Source organism: Sciurus carolinensis, chromosome 13 (genome assembly GCF_902686445.1).
Source record: "Sciurus carolinensis chromosome 13, mSciCar1.2, whole genome shotgun sequence".
In the NCBI taxonomy this organism is placed as follows: Eukaryota; Metazoa; Chordata; class Mammalia; order Rodentia; family Sciuridae; genus Sciurus; species Sciurus carolinensis.
Window position 1 is genome coordinate 64,735,498 of NC_062225.1, and position 18,439 is coordinate 64,753,936.

Genomic DNA, 18,439 nt, shown 5'->3' on the forward strand with positions numbered 1-18,439 from the left:
TGTCATTTGGTTAATCAATATAGTTCAATAAATTCAACTAAGGAAATACTCCAAATAGCCAATTATTCTAGCCTCATTAAATAATCTTTATTTCTTATGTTCAGTTTTTATATATATCAGATCAGTTAAGACAGATTGGTTTCATCTATAAGGCCAGCTTTGTTCCTTTGGTAGTGGCTATCTAGAATGCTGTATAAGAAGGATTTCTGAGACTGTGTCTCATCTCTGATGTAAATTGCTGTGATTGATAAGTAATTCCACATGTGTGACCCTATTCCCACTCTCATAAGTCAGGTGTGTGTGTTTGCTAATTCTTAAGGTTTATTTCTGGACTTTCTAGTCTGTCCCTTTGATCTGTCACTGAACCCTTACAATTTTATGCCACTCAGAGAAATCCCAGGATAAAGTTTGATTAGATCATGCTATTTCTCTTTTTTGCATGAAGCAAGAAAACTGAAGTCTGGAGAAGCTGAGCTATTGTGTCATTTTATGGAAAGAAGCTGCAGACCAGTCGTCCTAATTTCTTTGGGCTTGTGTTGGTTGAGCTGGCCATAAAGGAGATAATTCATAGAGAGTATAGACATTTTGGTCTCAGAAATCATCTCTGCATGCATTAGTCTCAAATTTTAACCCTCTAACTGAATTTGTAATTCCGTAGATACTTCTAAATATATAAAGATAAACATAACCCCTCTCATATTTGCAATTTAATCTTACTGGGGTTTTTGTTTTGTTCTGTTTTGGTGATACTGAACCCAGAGGCACTTTATCACTGATCTAAATCCCCAGGCCTTTCTATTTTCCATTTTGAGAAAGGGTCTTCTTTAGTTGCTGAGGCTGACCTCAAACTTGTGATCCTCCTGCCTCAATTTCCCAACTATTTGCAATTTAAATGCATGTCTAATATGCAATGATTTGAATATTATTTAAAACAAGCCATTGAACAAAGTTTAAATTACTGCTTTAAGATATATAATGTATACTTTTTAAAAATGATACTTGTATTTTTCACTGCATTAGGTAGTACATTTTAATACAACAGACATACTTTCTGAAGAAAATAATTGAATCACATTTCTCATTCAGTGACTCAGGGATACTGTCTCCTTTATTTAAATTAAATTTAAAAATTCATACTGTATACATATTTTAATTTAGCATGTTTTTTCATTAGATCGTTAGGAAAAAAGCATTGCCTGATAGCAGTGAAGACCGAGATACAAAAGAAGCTCTGAAGGAGTTTGACTTCTTGGTTTCATCAGAGGAAGGAGACAGTGAATCTAGAAGTGCAGGCGATGGAACAGACTGGGGTAAGGGAAAGCATACTGCATCCAACCAGAGATTTAAGTAAATAAAATAAATTAATATTTTACCATGAGAACTACATCTTGAAGAGCTATGATGTTGAAATGTTGAACATCAATGAGATTTTTAACTACTGTTGCCATTTATTGAGGATATGTGTGTTTAAGGAAGGTTGTAAAACCAGTTGCCCCCCCCCTTTCTTTCAGAATAAGCATTACTCTATGAATATAATTTGAATTCATATATAGAGTATTCATTTTCTTCCTTGACAGTAGAACCTGCAAATCTCCATTTTGTGGAAACTTAGTATGAAAATGTTAACTATAGGATTTTGTATATCTCATCTCTAGCATCTTTTGTGCAACAGAGAAGTAGAAGTTAAAAAATTGTAGTCATTCATTCTAAGGTTTTGACAGTTTGTACAGGAATAGTTTTTTTCTCAGATTACTCTAAATGAATCTAATAAACCTCTAACAAGAGTTAAAACAAGTGTTTGGGGGAAACTTCTGTTGCATAAGTCATCCTAGTATTTTAAAAGTACATTTTTATTACCAAAAAGGTAGGATGTGATTAATTCTTCAAAACTGATTAATTCCTTAGGTTTCAATATATGTGAAAAGAGAAAGAAAAAGAGGGAGGGTCTAATATTTGGACAAGTGTTTACTTATTGAGGGCATATAAAGTTGCTAATTATTTTAGTATTATTTTATGTTTATCTTTATAAAAGCATCTTTACTCAGTTTTATTGAATGAACCAGTCATTTCTTATTTGAAATAGATTTTTCCCTTTAGGTTAATACTTTGTCCATAGAGATAAAAATAGCTAAATTGTTTTGAGGGATTATTTGTTATATTTAGATGTGGATACACCACATTATGAACATGTTCATTTACTTCCATTAAAACAGCTATTATAAATACTGATTTCAGTGTATCTTCAAGAACTAGAATATAGATCTTAATACTGGAACACAGATATTATGTTCAAATGTTGTTTAGTGTATTTGCTTAAAATGAAAATTTTTTTATACTTTTAGTTATAAACATTAAAAATACTAATTTAAACCCAAAATTTTAATGTATTTCTATTCTAAATGAAACATAATAATACTCTAAAGCCAAAATGGAAAAAAAATATTTTTTCCTTTCTAAACTTGTATAAAAATTTTGTTCAGATTTTCTTTCTTTACACTTGTGCAATCTTTGTATAGTAACTGATAAGAAGACTATTGGGTAAGTTCAAGGAAAAGGTTGACTAACATTTTCAGTGAACAAGAAATGTTTTTGAAACCTTTTTTTTCATCTGAAACACTGTGCAATGAAAATTACTTGTGATCTAAAGGAATGTTCTTTCTCTGTAAATTGCTGATAATCCCAATAGGACAAGATCTGAAAGAGATAGATATTGTTTGACTGATTTTCTTCCTGTATTCAAAGTAGCCTTCAACTCTCCTTACTTCTCAGAAACCATTATAATGTTAGAGGTATTTGCTAAATTTTTATATGCTTTTTCCTATTGAGGTATTAAACAAGTTACTATTATTTTATTTTGATTGGAACTTCCACTGAGCAAGTAAAAACTCTTCAGTCGACTGGAAGTTTCTTTTCCAGTAGTTTTATCCTGTGTATTTTAACAATTTTATAATTTAGCCAGGTGCGGTGGTACAGCATGCCTGTAATTCCAGCTAAGGAAACTGAAGCAAGAGGATCAAAAGTTCAAGACCAGCCTCAACAATTCAGTGAGGCCTTTAGCAATTTAGTGGGACACTGTCTCTAGATAAAAAATAAAAAGGGCTAGGGATGTGGCTCAGTGATAAAGCATTGTTGGGTTCAATCCCCAGTAAACACCCTCCTCCAAAAAAAAAAAAAAAAAATGAATTTTGTAATTTAACTTCAAAGCACTGAACTTTGAACAAACTAACAGAATTAGATGGCAAATCTTGTCTAGTCAAATGGACATTTAAACCATTTTAAGTGTTCCTTCCATCTCTCGTCTACTCCACTACCTTAAAAAAGAGGAAATTGTACTTAGGTTAAGAATCTGATTCGTTTCTGGCAAGTAAATAGATAAATTACACTAACATCTTCCATGATCTTCCATTGCTATTGTAATAAATCTATTAAGGTTATGATAGGGCTAAATTTTTACTTTAAAAGACTAAAGACCTTCCAGAATTCAAAACCCATGCAGTTCAACTTATTATTAAGTCCTGATAAGTGAAAATTAAAAATTCTAATTGTTAGGTTCTTCTTGAATAATAAAGTTTATTCCTGCTGTTTTTAGATTGTAGAGTTAGGTATTAAAATGTTGATTTAAAATCATTTTAATAGCATTGTATTCAGGGGTCCAGTGAACAGTTTTCTAAACTAGATTGAAACAAATTGTTAAAAATAGATTTCTGTTTATTCTGGTTCATTTCAGATAATTTCAACATTCACTCAACAAATATTGAACAAGTGCTCACTATGAAGATTTTTACTGCTGTGGTGCTCACAGCTTAGTAAAAGGATCTAGGCAGTAAGCAACAAGCATAATAAATGATATTGAATGTCATAGGGTGACAAATGCTATGAATAATAGAAAAAGTAGAATAGGGTCAGGGATATAGGAAGAATTGTAGTTGGGTGAGGTGGTAAGAGCAGGTTACAGTTTAAAATAGTGTAACTATGGTAAGCCATTTGAGCAAATGACTTAAAATTGTTGAGGGATTCGACCATATGGCGTCTGAGGAAGGAACAAACCTGAGGAAGAAGAAAGTGAGAAGTAAATGCCCTAAGATAGCAACATACCTGTCTTGGCTTAAGGACTGAAGCAGAGGGTTTGTATTAAGACGGCCATGTTCTGTCATGTCAACTGCTGTTGAAATGGGGAACCATGGGAAGGATATGAGCAGAAGGGTGACATATATGACTTCTAAAGCTTTACTCTGATTGTTATGCTTAAAATAGACTACCCAGAGAACCGTTAATAATTGTCTTACGTGGAGAAGGGGAATAATTATTGCAGTAATTCTAGTAAGAGATCAGTGTTCAGAGAAGTTATAGATGTGTTGAGAAATTAAATTCTGCATGTGTTTTGACAATGATATTTCCTGAAATATTTGATGTGAAGAGAGAGAAAAGGGTTTTGATCTGAGCAAATACAAGTATGGAATTGCCATCAAATGAAACAAAGAACCTGTGGATATAACAGCTTGAATGAGTAGGGAAGATTGGGAGTTTGGTTTTGCTCATTTATTTTGAGATGTCTGTTAGATTTCCCAGTGGACAGAGTGAGCAGTTGGATATATAAGTTGTGAATTCAAACTAGAGTTCTATGTTAGCAGTGCTTCCATAGCATTATATAGCACATAGATTGTTTTATATAGTAAGTTAAATATATAACATATTTGCTCTTTTAAAGTCTTCTCCTGAAATAATGATTAATTTATTTTTTCACCAGAATTTCTGAGTTTCCTATTTTTGGAATTTATAAATGATCATGTTATTTAAATTATTTTAAGTTTTGAGTGAAGTTTGATTAATAAGTTTTGTAAAATCCTATTTATAAAACCAATGAAATAAAAATCATCCTTTGTTGATGAACACATGTCCAAAGTATAAAACTCTTAAAGTGAAAGATCATTTGGTATAATCTTAGTAATCATCTCTCATCACATAAGTAAATATGAAGTGGGTTTTTTTTTTTAATCATTTCTAATGGCATTTAGAAAATGGAATGAAATTGAGAGGTTCTTGATGACTGTTTCAAGGGAAATTTGTTAATTAGGAAATTGAGTTGATTGTTGCTTCTTAGCTACCATATTTTGTGCAACTTAAATATCTGATGAATAAATGATGGCTTTCTTTTGGTTAGTCATGCTGTGAAGAAAATCATTGTATCTTTCAGACATTGACTTACAACGTTTGATATTTTATTGAAAAAGGCTGTTTCATTTGTTTTACTCTGTTTAGAAAAGGAAGACCAGTGTCTCATGCCTGAAGCCTGGAATGTGGACCAGGGAGTAATTACCAAACTCAAGGAACAATACAAAAAGGAGAGAAAGGGGAAAAAGGGGGTGAAGAGTAAGTGGAAAACATTGTGTTTATAAATAATAAATCTTGCCTCTTTTACATCTCCCAAGTTTTTTTTTTTTTTTTCCTCCAATGTTTTCCTAAAAACTACTTACTCTCTTTCTTTTCTGCTCCTTCTTTCCTTTTCACCTGCTATCAGGGGTGGAAATTAAATTGTTAACTATTTAATTATGAACTTAAAAAATCATATGATTATGGAATCATAGTGTATCCCAATAACAAATTTAGGGTGTCATGAGAGTGTTGGGCTACATATTCAAACATGATGATAAATTGATTTTTAAAAGTATATATGCCTCATTGCAATGATGTTTATTTCCAGTGGCAACTTATAAATCTCATCTAGTATAACCCTCTGGCAAATCACTACAATTATTGCTTATAATTTTAGATTTTAGGAACAAAAAGAAGTTAATTTCTACCCCTGAATATTCTTTATGTTCACAACACAGTTCATTTACTCTCACCAACTATATGCTATACAGGGCACAAGTCAAATACACAACTTTTAAAAGTATTTGTTTTCTAATTTAAAAGTTTTGGCCAGTTTAATTTATAGCAATATTACCAATTACCTTTTTTTCTTTTCAGTAAATTGTGTGCCACATCAAAAATGAGCCAAAATGAAATTTCTAGCCCTGTGAACCATATAACTTGCTATGCAAATGAAAAGTTTAGAAATAGACCTAGTTATGTAAAATGAAAATACCAAAATTTTTCAAAACATCCCTAAAGATGATCTGAAATATCTTTTTAGTAGGACAAGATTAAATAAACTACCTCCTTGTGCTAGTGCCCTCATTGATGATATGAACATGGCTCTCCCTTTTATGGAAATGGGAATTTCATCCTTTGAGATATGAAAGTAGTGTAAAGAGAGGTTGAAATCTAAACTTAGAAATATATTTTTTGTAAATTGCAAAGGACTGGAGGGATGTCCTCCCCCTCTTTTTTAGTGATATTAAAGCTTATCAAAGACCACTCATCCCTATTAAGATATCCTTTTACAACCTAGTAGTTGCTTAAAAGCATTTAAGTCTTTATTTAAAGTATCTTTGAATTTACCAATGTTTAGCTTACTTTAAAAAAAGGTCAGTATTCGCTATTAATATTAGCATAGTCTCAACAGTTATATAATGAGATGATATAATTTAGGGCCATGCAATATAGATGAAATCAAAATGAGAATTATTAATACAAATCATGAGACCTTTCTATGCCTTTTATTCAAATATATTGATAAAAAATTGATCTTAATAAATATAGAGAGATATAATTTGCCATGTTGTTTTGGAGCTATGACCAAACCAGGCAAACTGAAATTTTGAGGAGAATGTCTATACCATACATAAGGAATAATTTCCAGATTAACGTAATGTTGATATATTTCTATAGGTCTTATACCATAAAAATGAATATCCATAAACATCTTTAGGTTGCAGAGATAGCCAGAACTTAAATAGAATTCATCTACTCTTACATTGATTATTTAGTTCTTCTAAAATATCAAGATATCACTATAGTTGAAATTAAGCCTGTGAAATCTGTAAGTGCACCTTTTGACAGGAACAGTATTCTTAAGAGAAACAATTGATTTCCTCATTTTGGGATAATGATCCATATTCAAGCATATAGCACATGGTTTTTTTGGTACAGTGAAGTAAAATGACTCTGGGGGAGAAATTTTAATATCTTTCATTGAAGATAAAAGAGATGCAAACAGAAGTTCAGCACATTCTGTTTATCATTTTTAGCTCACGTTTGTTGATAAAATAGCAGTGTGGGAACAAGCTGAAGATTTGTGACTGAAAGAACTGAAGCAAAGTTTTGAATTGGTACATGAAACACTATTTATAAACTACCATAAATATATATTTTTAATTGAAACATTACTCACTGGAAAAATCTGAGTTCCTTTAATTGATCTAGTGGAAATATTTTCAGTCAAATTATGTACTTCATACATACTATCTTTTTTTTTTTTTTTTTTTTTTTTTGCGGTACTGGGGTTCGAACTCAGGGCCTTGTGCTTGCGAGGCAAGCACTCTACCAGCTGAGCTATCTCCCCAGCCCCATACATACTATCTTGAAATATATTTCTAGGTATTAGTTAAAATTGCTTAGAAATAGTTGTATTCTTTGCTGGTATAGGAAAAAAACCATAACAGACTATGGGTAAGATTTTCCCATTCTTAATTAAACTTATAACAGGAAAAACTACCGAAGATTTGTTTCAGCCTCTATCCTATATAAAACAGTCAAAACAGGGATATGGGAGAAGGAAGAATCAAAGCTCAGGTAAGTAGTCTGCAGGGAATGAGATTTCACCTTGGGTGTCATATCTTCAGGATGTAAGGCAGTGAATGCACTTTTAAGTTATACACAGGGTTTTTATTGTTTAATTCAGTACACAGTAGGTTTACAGTCTTTGGAATCTGACTTCATTTAGAGCACTATTCAATGGTTTGAGTATAGAGTAATGCGAATTTTAATAGTTCACATAAGACATAAGCATTCTTTTTTATGGAAATAATGATCGCTAGTTTAATTTGTAGAGTATAATTGTTTTCAAGACATAAACTTTTAGAATAATATGAAAACTTTGAAAATAATTGCTTTTTATTAATCAATCTAGGATGTTTCTAAAGGTAAATATTGACAGATGTGAAATAAGTTTTATGATACCATTTTGATGGCAATTGGATAATTCTATTTCTTCTTTTTTGTATCCCTACCCACTCCCTCCCCTTTTTTTGGCTAGGGCCCAATAGGTCAAAACTACAGGATATGCTTGCTAATTTGAGAGATGTTGATGAACTTCCTTCATTGCAGCCATCTGTGGGTCCACCTTCCAGACCTAGCAGCTCCAGACTTCCTGAGCATGAAATTAATAGGGCAGATGAAGGCAAGTACTTATGACATTCTGGAGCACAGAAAGCATTTGAACATGTATCTCTAAATTAAGTCATTATAAGACTGTCCTATCTTAGAATTTTACTTTGCAAATGTTTGTATACAATGTTCACCAAATACAGACTTTCTTATATTCAAGGACTGTTGATTTCAACTTCTACGTTTAGAGTTTAGGAAAGAATGCATAAATTTAAAAACCAAGTCTAAATTCTGAGTTAGAATATGTCCCAGCTTCACAGACACCCATGTAGAAAGCCCTATGTATACCATTCCAATCTTGAGGAAATTAAGTCAGAAAATAGGTAGTAAATGTTTACTTTGAGACTCATATAAATATTTTATTGAAGCAAAATTATCATGATAAATTAAAAAGGGCAAAAAGTCACTGGAAAGTCTAGTCATAGTTTCTGCTTCCATGTTTCCTTGTTCTCTTTTGTCTTTGTCCACATGTTATACTTTTTATATAGTTACAGTTTTTATGCAGTATAATTTCTAATTTGTTTTATACTTAACATAAAATCATACAATTTCAAACTATAGTACTATATATTATATTTTAGAAGAGATAAAGCCATTTCCCTTTTGAATATTTAGATTGTTTTTTACAATGTAATCTTGGGGTATATAAATATAGTTCTTTGAGGTCTGGGGATATAGCTCAGTGGTAAAGCACTTGCCAAGCATGTGCAAAGCCCTGGGTTCAATCCCCAGTGCCACACACACAAAAAAGAGATTGTGTGTTCAGTTGCTTATGATTGATGCTTCTTGGCCTCCTGTCCACTTTCAGAAAAAGCTTCTGTAGCCTATGTATACTTCATAATTTTGACTTCTTATTTATTTATTTGACAGTACTGGGGATTGAACCCAGGAGCATTTTGCCCCTGAGCTATATCCCCTTTTTTATTTTTTATTTTGAGACAAGTTCTCACTACGTTGCTTAGGACCTCCCTAAATTTCTGAGGCGGGTCTCCAACTTGTGATCTTCCTGTCTTAGCTTCCTGAGTCACTGGGATTATAGGTATGCACCACTGTGCCAGGCTTTAATCATGAGGCTAGTGTCATGCTTAAGAGGCACAGTTAAATAATTTTATAAAATCTAATTAGAGTCAGTAATGTTTAGTTACCAGATAGAAATGTGGCCTATGGGACTGGAATCATGGGTCAGTGATAGAGTGCTTGCTAGCCTGTGTGAGGCCCTGGGTTTGATTGTCAACACTGCATATAAATAAATAAAATTTAAAGAAAGATCCATCAACAACTAATGTGTGTGTGTGTGTGTGTGTGTGTATAAAAGAAATGTGTCCTATAAGTCCTTTAAGTTATGAGGCCCTAAAGAACAATCACATGATAGTGTCTTCAGCCTATAAGTCCACTGAATGTCTCTACTGGTATGTGAGGAAATAGATGTTGCCTTGCTCAGGTTTTACTTAACTCTTTCCAGAGCATTAGTTAAAATTAGCCCACACAATGTATATGGTCAGTCCCAGGAATCTTAGAAATTTTTTGGAGTTGTTTTCGTTTAATCTGAACAAAGTTATTTGGAAAGGTTAGAAGTGAAAACAGAACAAACGCCTGACTGGAGACAGCCTTATAATCTCACATGAGCTATTTGTTTGAATTTTTGGCCTGAAAATTACTATTCTTATTTAAATAATTTCCACTGTATTACTGAAAGTTTAGAGTTGTTTGAATCCCTCAGATGATGAATGATATTTTAGGTAAAACCTAATTTTTTTATTGCTGCTGTATTGTATGATGACTTGATAACATCTTTTTGGTTTGTTCTGACAAGAATTTTAAGTAGAATATCTGTGACTGCTTTTTTTTTTTTTTTAAATATTTCATTTGTCCAACAAATATTATTAGATATGATTGAATATAATTATGAAAAACTTCTTGTAAATATTGTTTTCTACATGTACTAGTTAATAAAACTGACTTGTTTCTTTTAAGAAAAAGTTAATTTACCTCTTTAACAAATAATTCGAACTACTAAATTCATCTAATTAACTCATAAATGTTTGTCATCAGTAAAGGTACCATCTCTAGAAAACTACTCAAGACTATCTCTGACAGTTTGTTAAATAATTTTCACTACCAGGGGAGACATTTTATTATTGACCAAATAAAATCTATTTTAACTTGGCATTTTTAAAAACTGGTTCCTCTGTGATGATTGTTGAAAGGATTGGATTGCTATATTCAGAGTTATAAAGTAAGTATTTTCAAGTTTATTACAAAGTAAATCTGCATCTTGAAGCACAGTTGGCAGCAATGAAAGTGTTCAAATGAACTTTAAAAAATTTCTTTGAAATAAAAATTTTTAAATGAAATAAAAGTATGTCCACAGAAAAGTACTAAAATAATAAGAGGGTATATATTACTTAGTGAATTACTACAAAGTCACAATTATCACCCACCCATGCTACTACTACCCTCAAGGTCAGGTACAGCATTACCAAGGCCTTCACTGCCCCTTTCCCACCTCCCAGAAATGATCCTGACTTCTAATACCACATATTAATTTTGCCTCAAATTAATTTTAAATTTTATAATTTTAATCATTTTTATTTGAAAATATCTATAGTCTTCTGGGTTATATAAGTGTTTTTAAAATGAGACCAGCAGTGTTCAGAACCACTTGTTATTCTATGTTTAGTAATTGATAGAAATTATTTGAGTCGTTAGCTTGAAATAATAAATGGGAGAAACTTATTTTCCTTTTATTATACTATTTTTCTGTATAGTGCAAAGGAAAGAATAGAGGTTTTTAGTGTTTCCTTTTCTTCCCATTTCAGTGGAAGCACTGACATTTCCTCCTTCTTCTGGGAAGTCATTCATCATGGGAGCAGATGAAGCCCTTGAAAGTGAACTAGGACTTGGAGAATTAGCTGGCCTTACAGTGGCCAATGAAGCGGATTCACTGGCTTATGATGTAAGTAGTAGTTTTATTTTTGATGTTTTTACTCAACTTTAGAAAACAAAGTTGGTTTTACAGAAAAAAAAATGTCAGTTGTAGAATTTCTTCACAAGTATAGACCCTGGTTCAGTTTTAAATGCAAACTTCAAAAAGATAAAGATAAAATTAAACCAGTATTTTCCCAAATAATCTAGAGATTAAAGTTATAGACTACCATAAATCAGTGTGATTTGTACATTGGTTTTGGTTATAGAAATAATTCTCCTACAAGTTTGGGTTTTGTTTTGTGAAAGTTTTAGAATACCAGGGATTAGTTGAAATTATGCCTACCTAAAACAACATTTGCCTTGCTTCTTAGAATACATCAACCAGTACTCTGTTGAAATGTGATTTTAATTATTGTAGTCAGAGAGGTGTATTTTCCAGATGTGAAGACTAACCATTAGAGATTTGGACCAAAACTGAAACCCTTATATCTTTGTACATGTGTTTACTTAATACCAGACAGTTGTTTTATAAATGCACTTATATTCATTAACCACAGTAAATTTGTCAGAAGATTTATTGCTTGTTTCATAGGTAAAGTATTTATAAACTGTCTTAACCATTTCATTAAAATCTTCTCACTCAGATAGCTTATTCTCTTTGTTGGAGAATATAGTTTGGCTTCTGTGGCCTGTACTGGGTATATAGAATAGATGCCTTACCACACACTTCTCTTCCTACAAATCAAAACCTCCAACTCTCTTTATTAATTCTATTAGAAAGTTTTGGGTTCTACCTCCAAAAACAGCTGAAATCCATATATTTCTTTTCACTTCCCATTCTGATCTATATTTTTTCTTTACCCAGAACTAGTACAATAACCTAAACAGTTTTCTTCCATTCCTTTCTGCATGTGATACAAATGTTTTAAAAAATCTATTTCCAGTATTTGCATATTCTCATATTTTACATTTATCTTCTTCAAACACCATTTAGTTGATTTTTGCTTTTTTCATGACAGCTTTTATCTTTTATTAGAGCATTCAGTCCATTTCTTTTTAAAGTAATCAATTGATATATTTGGCTTTAAATCTGTCTGCCGCCTGTTCTGTTCCTTTTTCTATTTTGCCTGTTTGGGGATTATTTTTTTTTTATTATTCATTGAGTTTTTTGGGAGTTTACACAAGCTTTTGCTTTTCTTTCAATAACTTCTCTAGAAATTACCATAAATTCCTTATCAAAATTTTATTTGTGGGGCTGGGGCTGTAACTGTGGCAGAGTCTTGCCTAGCACGTGTGAAGTACTGGGTTTGATCCTTAGCACCACATAAAAACAAAAAAATGCAATAAAGGCACACTGTCCATCTACAGCTACTAAAAATTCTAAAAAATTTATTTGTGAAGACCTTAGAATACTTTTAACTCTATTTAACTGCCTCATTACTTATATATCATTCTTATTATGTATTTCTAAATATATTTATCTCCTACAAGATATCATTGTTTTGAGTACTTTATATTCATTTAGGATTATCTGTTTAACATTTTGCTCTTTTTTTTCCCATTCATTCTTGCTTTTCTGGCTATCTATCTGGTATTACCCTAATTATACTTTTTGCTGTGGGGATTGAACTTAGGGGCACTTGACCACTTAGCCACATTCCCAGTCCTATTTTATATTTTATTTAGAGACAGGGTCTCAGTGAGTTGCTTAACACCTTGCTTTTTTGCTGAGACTGGCTTTGAGCTAGAGATCTTCCTGCCTTAGCCTCCTGAGGCACTGGGATTATAGTGCACCACCATACCTGGCTAAGAATTCTTTTAATACTTCTATTTAATGAGGGTATATCAATTCTATCAGTGTCTGGTTTTCTTAAATTTCTTTATTTAGACTTAGTGGGTTAACTATTATCTCATATTGAATTCTCGTTGGCAGAAGTCATTTTTTTTCCTTAACTCTAAACGTTATTTTACTATCATTTTATTTTTATTATTTCTTACTAAAGTCAACTGTATCATTTCTGTTACTGGTCATTTAATGGTAGCCTGATTCATTTGACTAATATCATTAAGGTTTAATTTTCTTATTTAAACTTAAGGTTCTTAGATCTTCATGGCTTGGTGTGTTGTCATTAATTTTGTAAATTTCTCAGCCATTTCTTCTTAAATATTGTGTTTGCACTAACCTCTCTCCTTCTGAAACTTAATTTTATATGTGTTAGATCTTCTTTTTGTAGCTTGATCTTCTATTTTCTTTTTTCATTTGTCTGTGACTCATCTTTCAGTTCACTAATTGTCTCTTCAGTTATGTGTAATGTTGTATCTGTAGTTAAACCTATCTATTGACGCCTTATAGATTTTGTGTCTGGAATCATTATTAATTTAAAATTTTTTTTCAAATTTCTTTATCTTGAACATAGGAAGCATGATTAAAGTTGAAGACTGTAGTTCTGTTATCATTATGTCTTTTTTTTTTCCATTTCATTTATGTGACGGGCGAGACCCGGGCCCAGGGTTATGCCACATGCATCCAAGATGGCGACTGGCAGAGAGCCAAACGGTGTGCTAAATGCCCCTTGAGAAAAACAGGAGGCGTTTAGCATTGGCTGTATGATAATTAGTTCAGCCACCTAGCGTGTGGACAGATACATCTTACGTGTATGCTTGAGCTCCTGATCGCTTGACCTTTAATAGGATTGGATGGACATATCTGATTACAATTGCTTATGCATGAGACTGCTTATATATTGAGGGTGTTATCCGAATAAAGCGGAAGCTGCTTCATGAACTTCTGAAGTGTACGTGTCGTTTGTCCCGTTGGTCGGCAGCAAGCGGCACATTTATATGTCTTATCTCATATAACATGGTTATTTTTTATGTCCAAGTAACTACATTTGAAAATTTTACTATAGAGATAACTTCAGACCTTAGATGATTTCTTCCTCCAGTAAATATATTTTAATTTGCTTTTTTCACATGTTTATAGCCATTAGACACTTGGAATCACATGTTCAACTTTTGATATCTATGAAAACCATTCTATGGTCCCTGCAAGAGTTTAACTTCTTCCATTCAGCTTTATTTCTAGGATGCAGTCCTTTGAAATCGTAACCCAGAACAAAGTGATTCACCAAGTTCCCCTCTCTTGATAGGTCCTAGACACCAGTTTCTATGCCTATGTCAGTGTAGATAGCCATCAAAAGCACTACTTAGTCTCTCAGCCATCCCTCTTAGAAGTAGTAAACACTTTTGGGGAAAAATCACCCCAGATTGAGCCACCTCATTAGACCTTGTCCTGTGTTCCCCTGCTAACCTCCCACCTTCACCCCTGTACCCTGATAGCTAGGTTTTTCTTCACCTTTTTGTTGGTTTTTCTTTGTTCTTGTTGTTTTTTAATATTTAGTTCAGCTTTTCCACTTGTCCTTAGTACAGGGGTAGTCCACATTATCTAATTCATCATGGCTAGAAGCAGAACTTCCCTTTAGATACTTAAGTTCCCTCTCTGCTAACCCCCAAAAGAGTCTATTCAGTATCTAGTGGAACTTATTAGTCTTCTTCTAGAGAAAGTTCATCTTTTTACATAGTTCTAAATGGTTAAAAAACTATTTTTTCCAAAAATAGTTGATGGTTTTATTACACATATTAGTAATCTATTGCTATGTATAATTTATGCCAACACTTAACAGATTAAAATAACAGATATTTATTATCTCATAGTTTCTGTGAGTCAGGAATGCAGGAGCAGCTCAGCTGTGTAGTTTCTGGTTCAAGGTCTCTCATAGTAGTAATCAAGGTCTGTAGTCCCACCTTGAAGACACAACTTGCAGAGAATTTGCTTCCCAGCTCTTCATGGTTGTTTGAAGGTCCTGGTTCTTTGATGACTGTTGACGGTGACTTCAGTTAATCTTACCACATGAGCCTCTGCTTGGTCTTCTCATCATAGCAGGTGGCTTCCCCTAGTATGAGTTGATGGGAAAAGAGAGAGCAGGAACACCTAAGATGGATAGTTTTAGGTTTGGAAGGAACTTGTTATTTTTGTACTGTTGGTTGCAAAGACAACCCTTTGATGTTCTGAGAGAGCTATACAAGGTTAAATGCAAGGAGGTGGGACTAATTGGGAATCATTTTTATGGCTGCCTACCATATTAGGATATTCATAAGGAATACATTTCTCCTGTATGTGAAAACTTTACAACTCCTTAAAAAGAGTGTATATGATTCTGCTCAGGTTTTCTTTTTTGTTTAAACCTAGTGTGATGGTTAACCTTCGAATGTGAAGAGATCTTACATAGTGCTGGTGTAAAGTCAAATGCTAACCACTTCTTCAGTTTTCCTGTTAGTTGGAATTTTTAAAAAGTGCATTTTTTCAGATGTTGAGATGGTTTCACTATGGAGAAAAAGAAAATTATGTTTCTTTTACCAACAGAATGTATTGTTTATAATGAATGCTTTGTCTTTTTCTTTTGGTACTGGGGATTGAACCCAGGGATGCTTTATCACTGAGCTATGTCCCCAGCCCTTTTTATTTTTTATTTTGAGACAGGGTCTTGCTTAGTTGCTGAGGTTCTCAGTAAGTTGCTGAGGCTGATCTTGAACTTGGGATCCCTATATCTCAGCCTCCTAAGTTGTTGGGATTAGTTGTGTACCACCGTCCTTGTCATGATTGTCTCTTCCATTTTTAATATTTTCTATATTCAGTTTATAAACCTTGTTTCCAGCTTGGTGAAGAAAGTTTAACTCCTATTAAAAAGTACTAAAAATCTCAGATGTGTGATCATATTTTAGAATGTTAACAAGTTTAAAGATAACTTAGTTTTTCAACTATTACCCTGAATTATCCTTACTCTCTTATTATTTAGTTTGAATGATTGGGTTTTAAAAGCATCCTAGTTGTGTTAGCTTTCTGCCCCTGTGACACAATGCATGCTTGAGATTACCCCCTTATAAGAAAGGAAAGTTCATTTTGGCTCATGATTTCAGAAGTTTAGGTCTGTGATTAGTTGGTCTGTTGCTTTTGGGCCTTTTGTAAGGCAGTATATCATGGTGGGACTTCTTGACAACAAGGAAGCAAAGAGAAAGCCAGAGGAGCCAGAGTCTCCCAATATCTCCTTCAAGGGAACACTCCTAGTAACCTAATTTTCTTCCACTAGGCCTGACTTCCTAAATTTAGGTTCCACTACCTCCCAAGAGCTCCACAAACTCCGATCAAGCTTTCACTTATAGGCCTTTGGGGGACATTCAGGATCCAAATTATAGCACTTGTGAAGATCTATTTTGCATTATTATTTGATCCATTTTTTGTATGAAATTATATTAACTTTTTTATTTCATGTTTCTTCAAAGAAAGCCATTATTGATATGTTGCTAATTTTGCCTATTGGTTTGCTTATTTACATTTAAAAATTATGTATTTTTGAAAATTGCACAGTGTGATGGTTAGTAACAAATCAGTAAGAGTTAATGTTGAAAGGCAGTGTTTCCACCCCAACTAAATGTATAGATGTCTTTGTTTTGTTTCTTTAATAGATAGCAAACAATAAAGATGCACTGAGGAAGACTTGGAACCCTAAGTTTACATTAAGAAGTCATTTCGATGGCATCCGAGCTCTTGCTTTCCACCCCATTGAGCCTGTTTTGATAACAGCATCAGAGGATCACACATTGAAAATGTGGAATTTGCAGAAAACAGCCCCAGCCAAAAAGTGAGACTATTCTACTTTACCTTTACTTTTATAGTTAAGTTTTTCAGCAGGAAGTTTTTTTTTTGTTGTTGTTTTGTTTTTTTTAGTATTTGCTATCGAATTTCCCAAATGTCTTCTAGTTTTCTTTACCACATCACATACTTTCCCTGCTATAAATCTCATGTTAGGTTGGAAAACTGACATTTAAGGAAAAATGTTATTTTCTATGGTTTCCCCAGAGTTTATAAATGCTGATTACAGTCCTTATGTAGTGGCTGTCATAATTGGGATGTTCCAGATCCCTACTGAAGATTTCTGCTATTTTGGTAAGCAGGTATAGGTTGGTATGTCTAAAATGATGAAACCTCCACCTGGCTCCATTGTTTAATAAGTTTGGACTTAACAGGTTGGAGGAGAGGAAAGTCTAATTGGGTAGGGCACCACTAAAGGGTCTTATTGTTTGGCCCTGAGTCTTTAAGTACTTTCCATACCAACATGTCTAAACTGAAAGACACTGTTGCCTTTACTTAGCTGCTAGTGTTTACCTTGACCCCTTGGTGCTTAAGTGTCAACAAACATGATTTAGTATAAACCCTTTTATCAAGTCACCAAGCTAGCCTTGATTCTACTTGGTGGGGTCCTTATTGGAGCTCCTTTCCTCCCTTGGATCACATGGTACAGAACTAGCTTGTGCCAGCAAGGAAGGGCCCTTCTGCTGTGTCGGGCACTTTTAAGAGTGCAACTGAACTTCAAATGAAGGAGGCTACAGAAATTTTATTAGTGGTAGAGGAAATCTGTTGCCCAGTTTAAAAGAAACCATTGGCAGTCATGCTGAGAGTCGTACATAGGGTAGATTAAATACTTGATTTATCAGTCTGCAGCAGATAGGTCAACCAGATCTTAGTATAACCAAAGGGACCTTTCTGTGGATCAGGTATTTTCCTGTTTCAGTACATTGTGCCTCTTGCCTTTTTAGTTCTTTGGTCACAATGTGTTAGTTTTGGTTTTGGCACAATCACATTAAGCTAGAGATGTGACTGTTTCATTATATATTCTTTACTAAAATTTAGAAATATATTGAAACAAGTTACTTGCTAGTGATAACTTAGTAACATCACATGTAAGTAACAGTAACCTGTTTACCTTTGGAACTTAAAACTTGGAAATGACTTGAGGAGAGGGAATATACACTTATATACATTACTGTGAAACAGTGTAGAAAATGGTAAATACTTGACTTTACATTCAGTTTCCATTAAAGTGTTGGCCTGTTAGGTAGTGTAGTGTAACCCATAGTGATGTTCTTAGTAAAGAGCAAACTGATGACTTGGACAGTTTCTACAGTATCAAGAATAGACATATTAACCTTCACGGAAAGGCAAGGAAATTAAAGTATCATTTATTGAAATCCTGTTATACATGATTCTAGTTCTGTTCTATTTTTAAAATTGCAGAATCTCATTTAATCCCATAAGTGTGGTGCTACCCCCATTTTTCTGTTATTTTAAACATAAAGGAATCCGAAGTCCTGGAAGACTAAATTCGCTTATTTAAAGTTAGCT

General features: G+C 33.2%; 1 protein-coding gene across 1 annotated transcript in view; it reads left to right on the forward strand.

The window, feature by feature from the left end:
* Strn (striatin) overlaps positions 1-18,439 on the forward strand; it is a 103,824-nt gene that overhangs the window by 66,259 nt on the left and 19,126 nt on the right. The window contains exons 7-11 of the mRNA XM_047522656.1: positions 1,175-1,310; positions 5,260-5,370; positions 8,141-8,284; positions 11,091-11,227; positions 16,723-16,898. Coding sequence (XP_047378612.1) covers positions 1,175-1,310; positions 5,260-5,370; positions 8,141-8,284; positions 11,091-11,227; positions 16,723-16,898 — 704 coding nt within the window. The remainder of the gene's footprint in view (positions 1-1,174; positions 1,311-5,259; positions 5,371-8,140; positions 8,285-11,090; positions 11,228-16,722; positions 16,899-18,439) is intronic.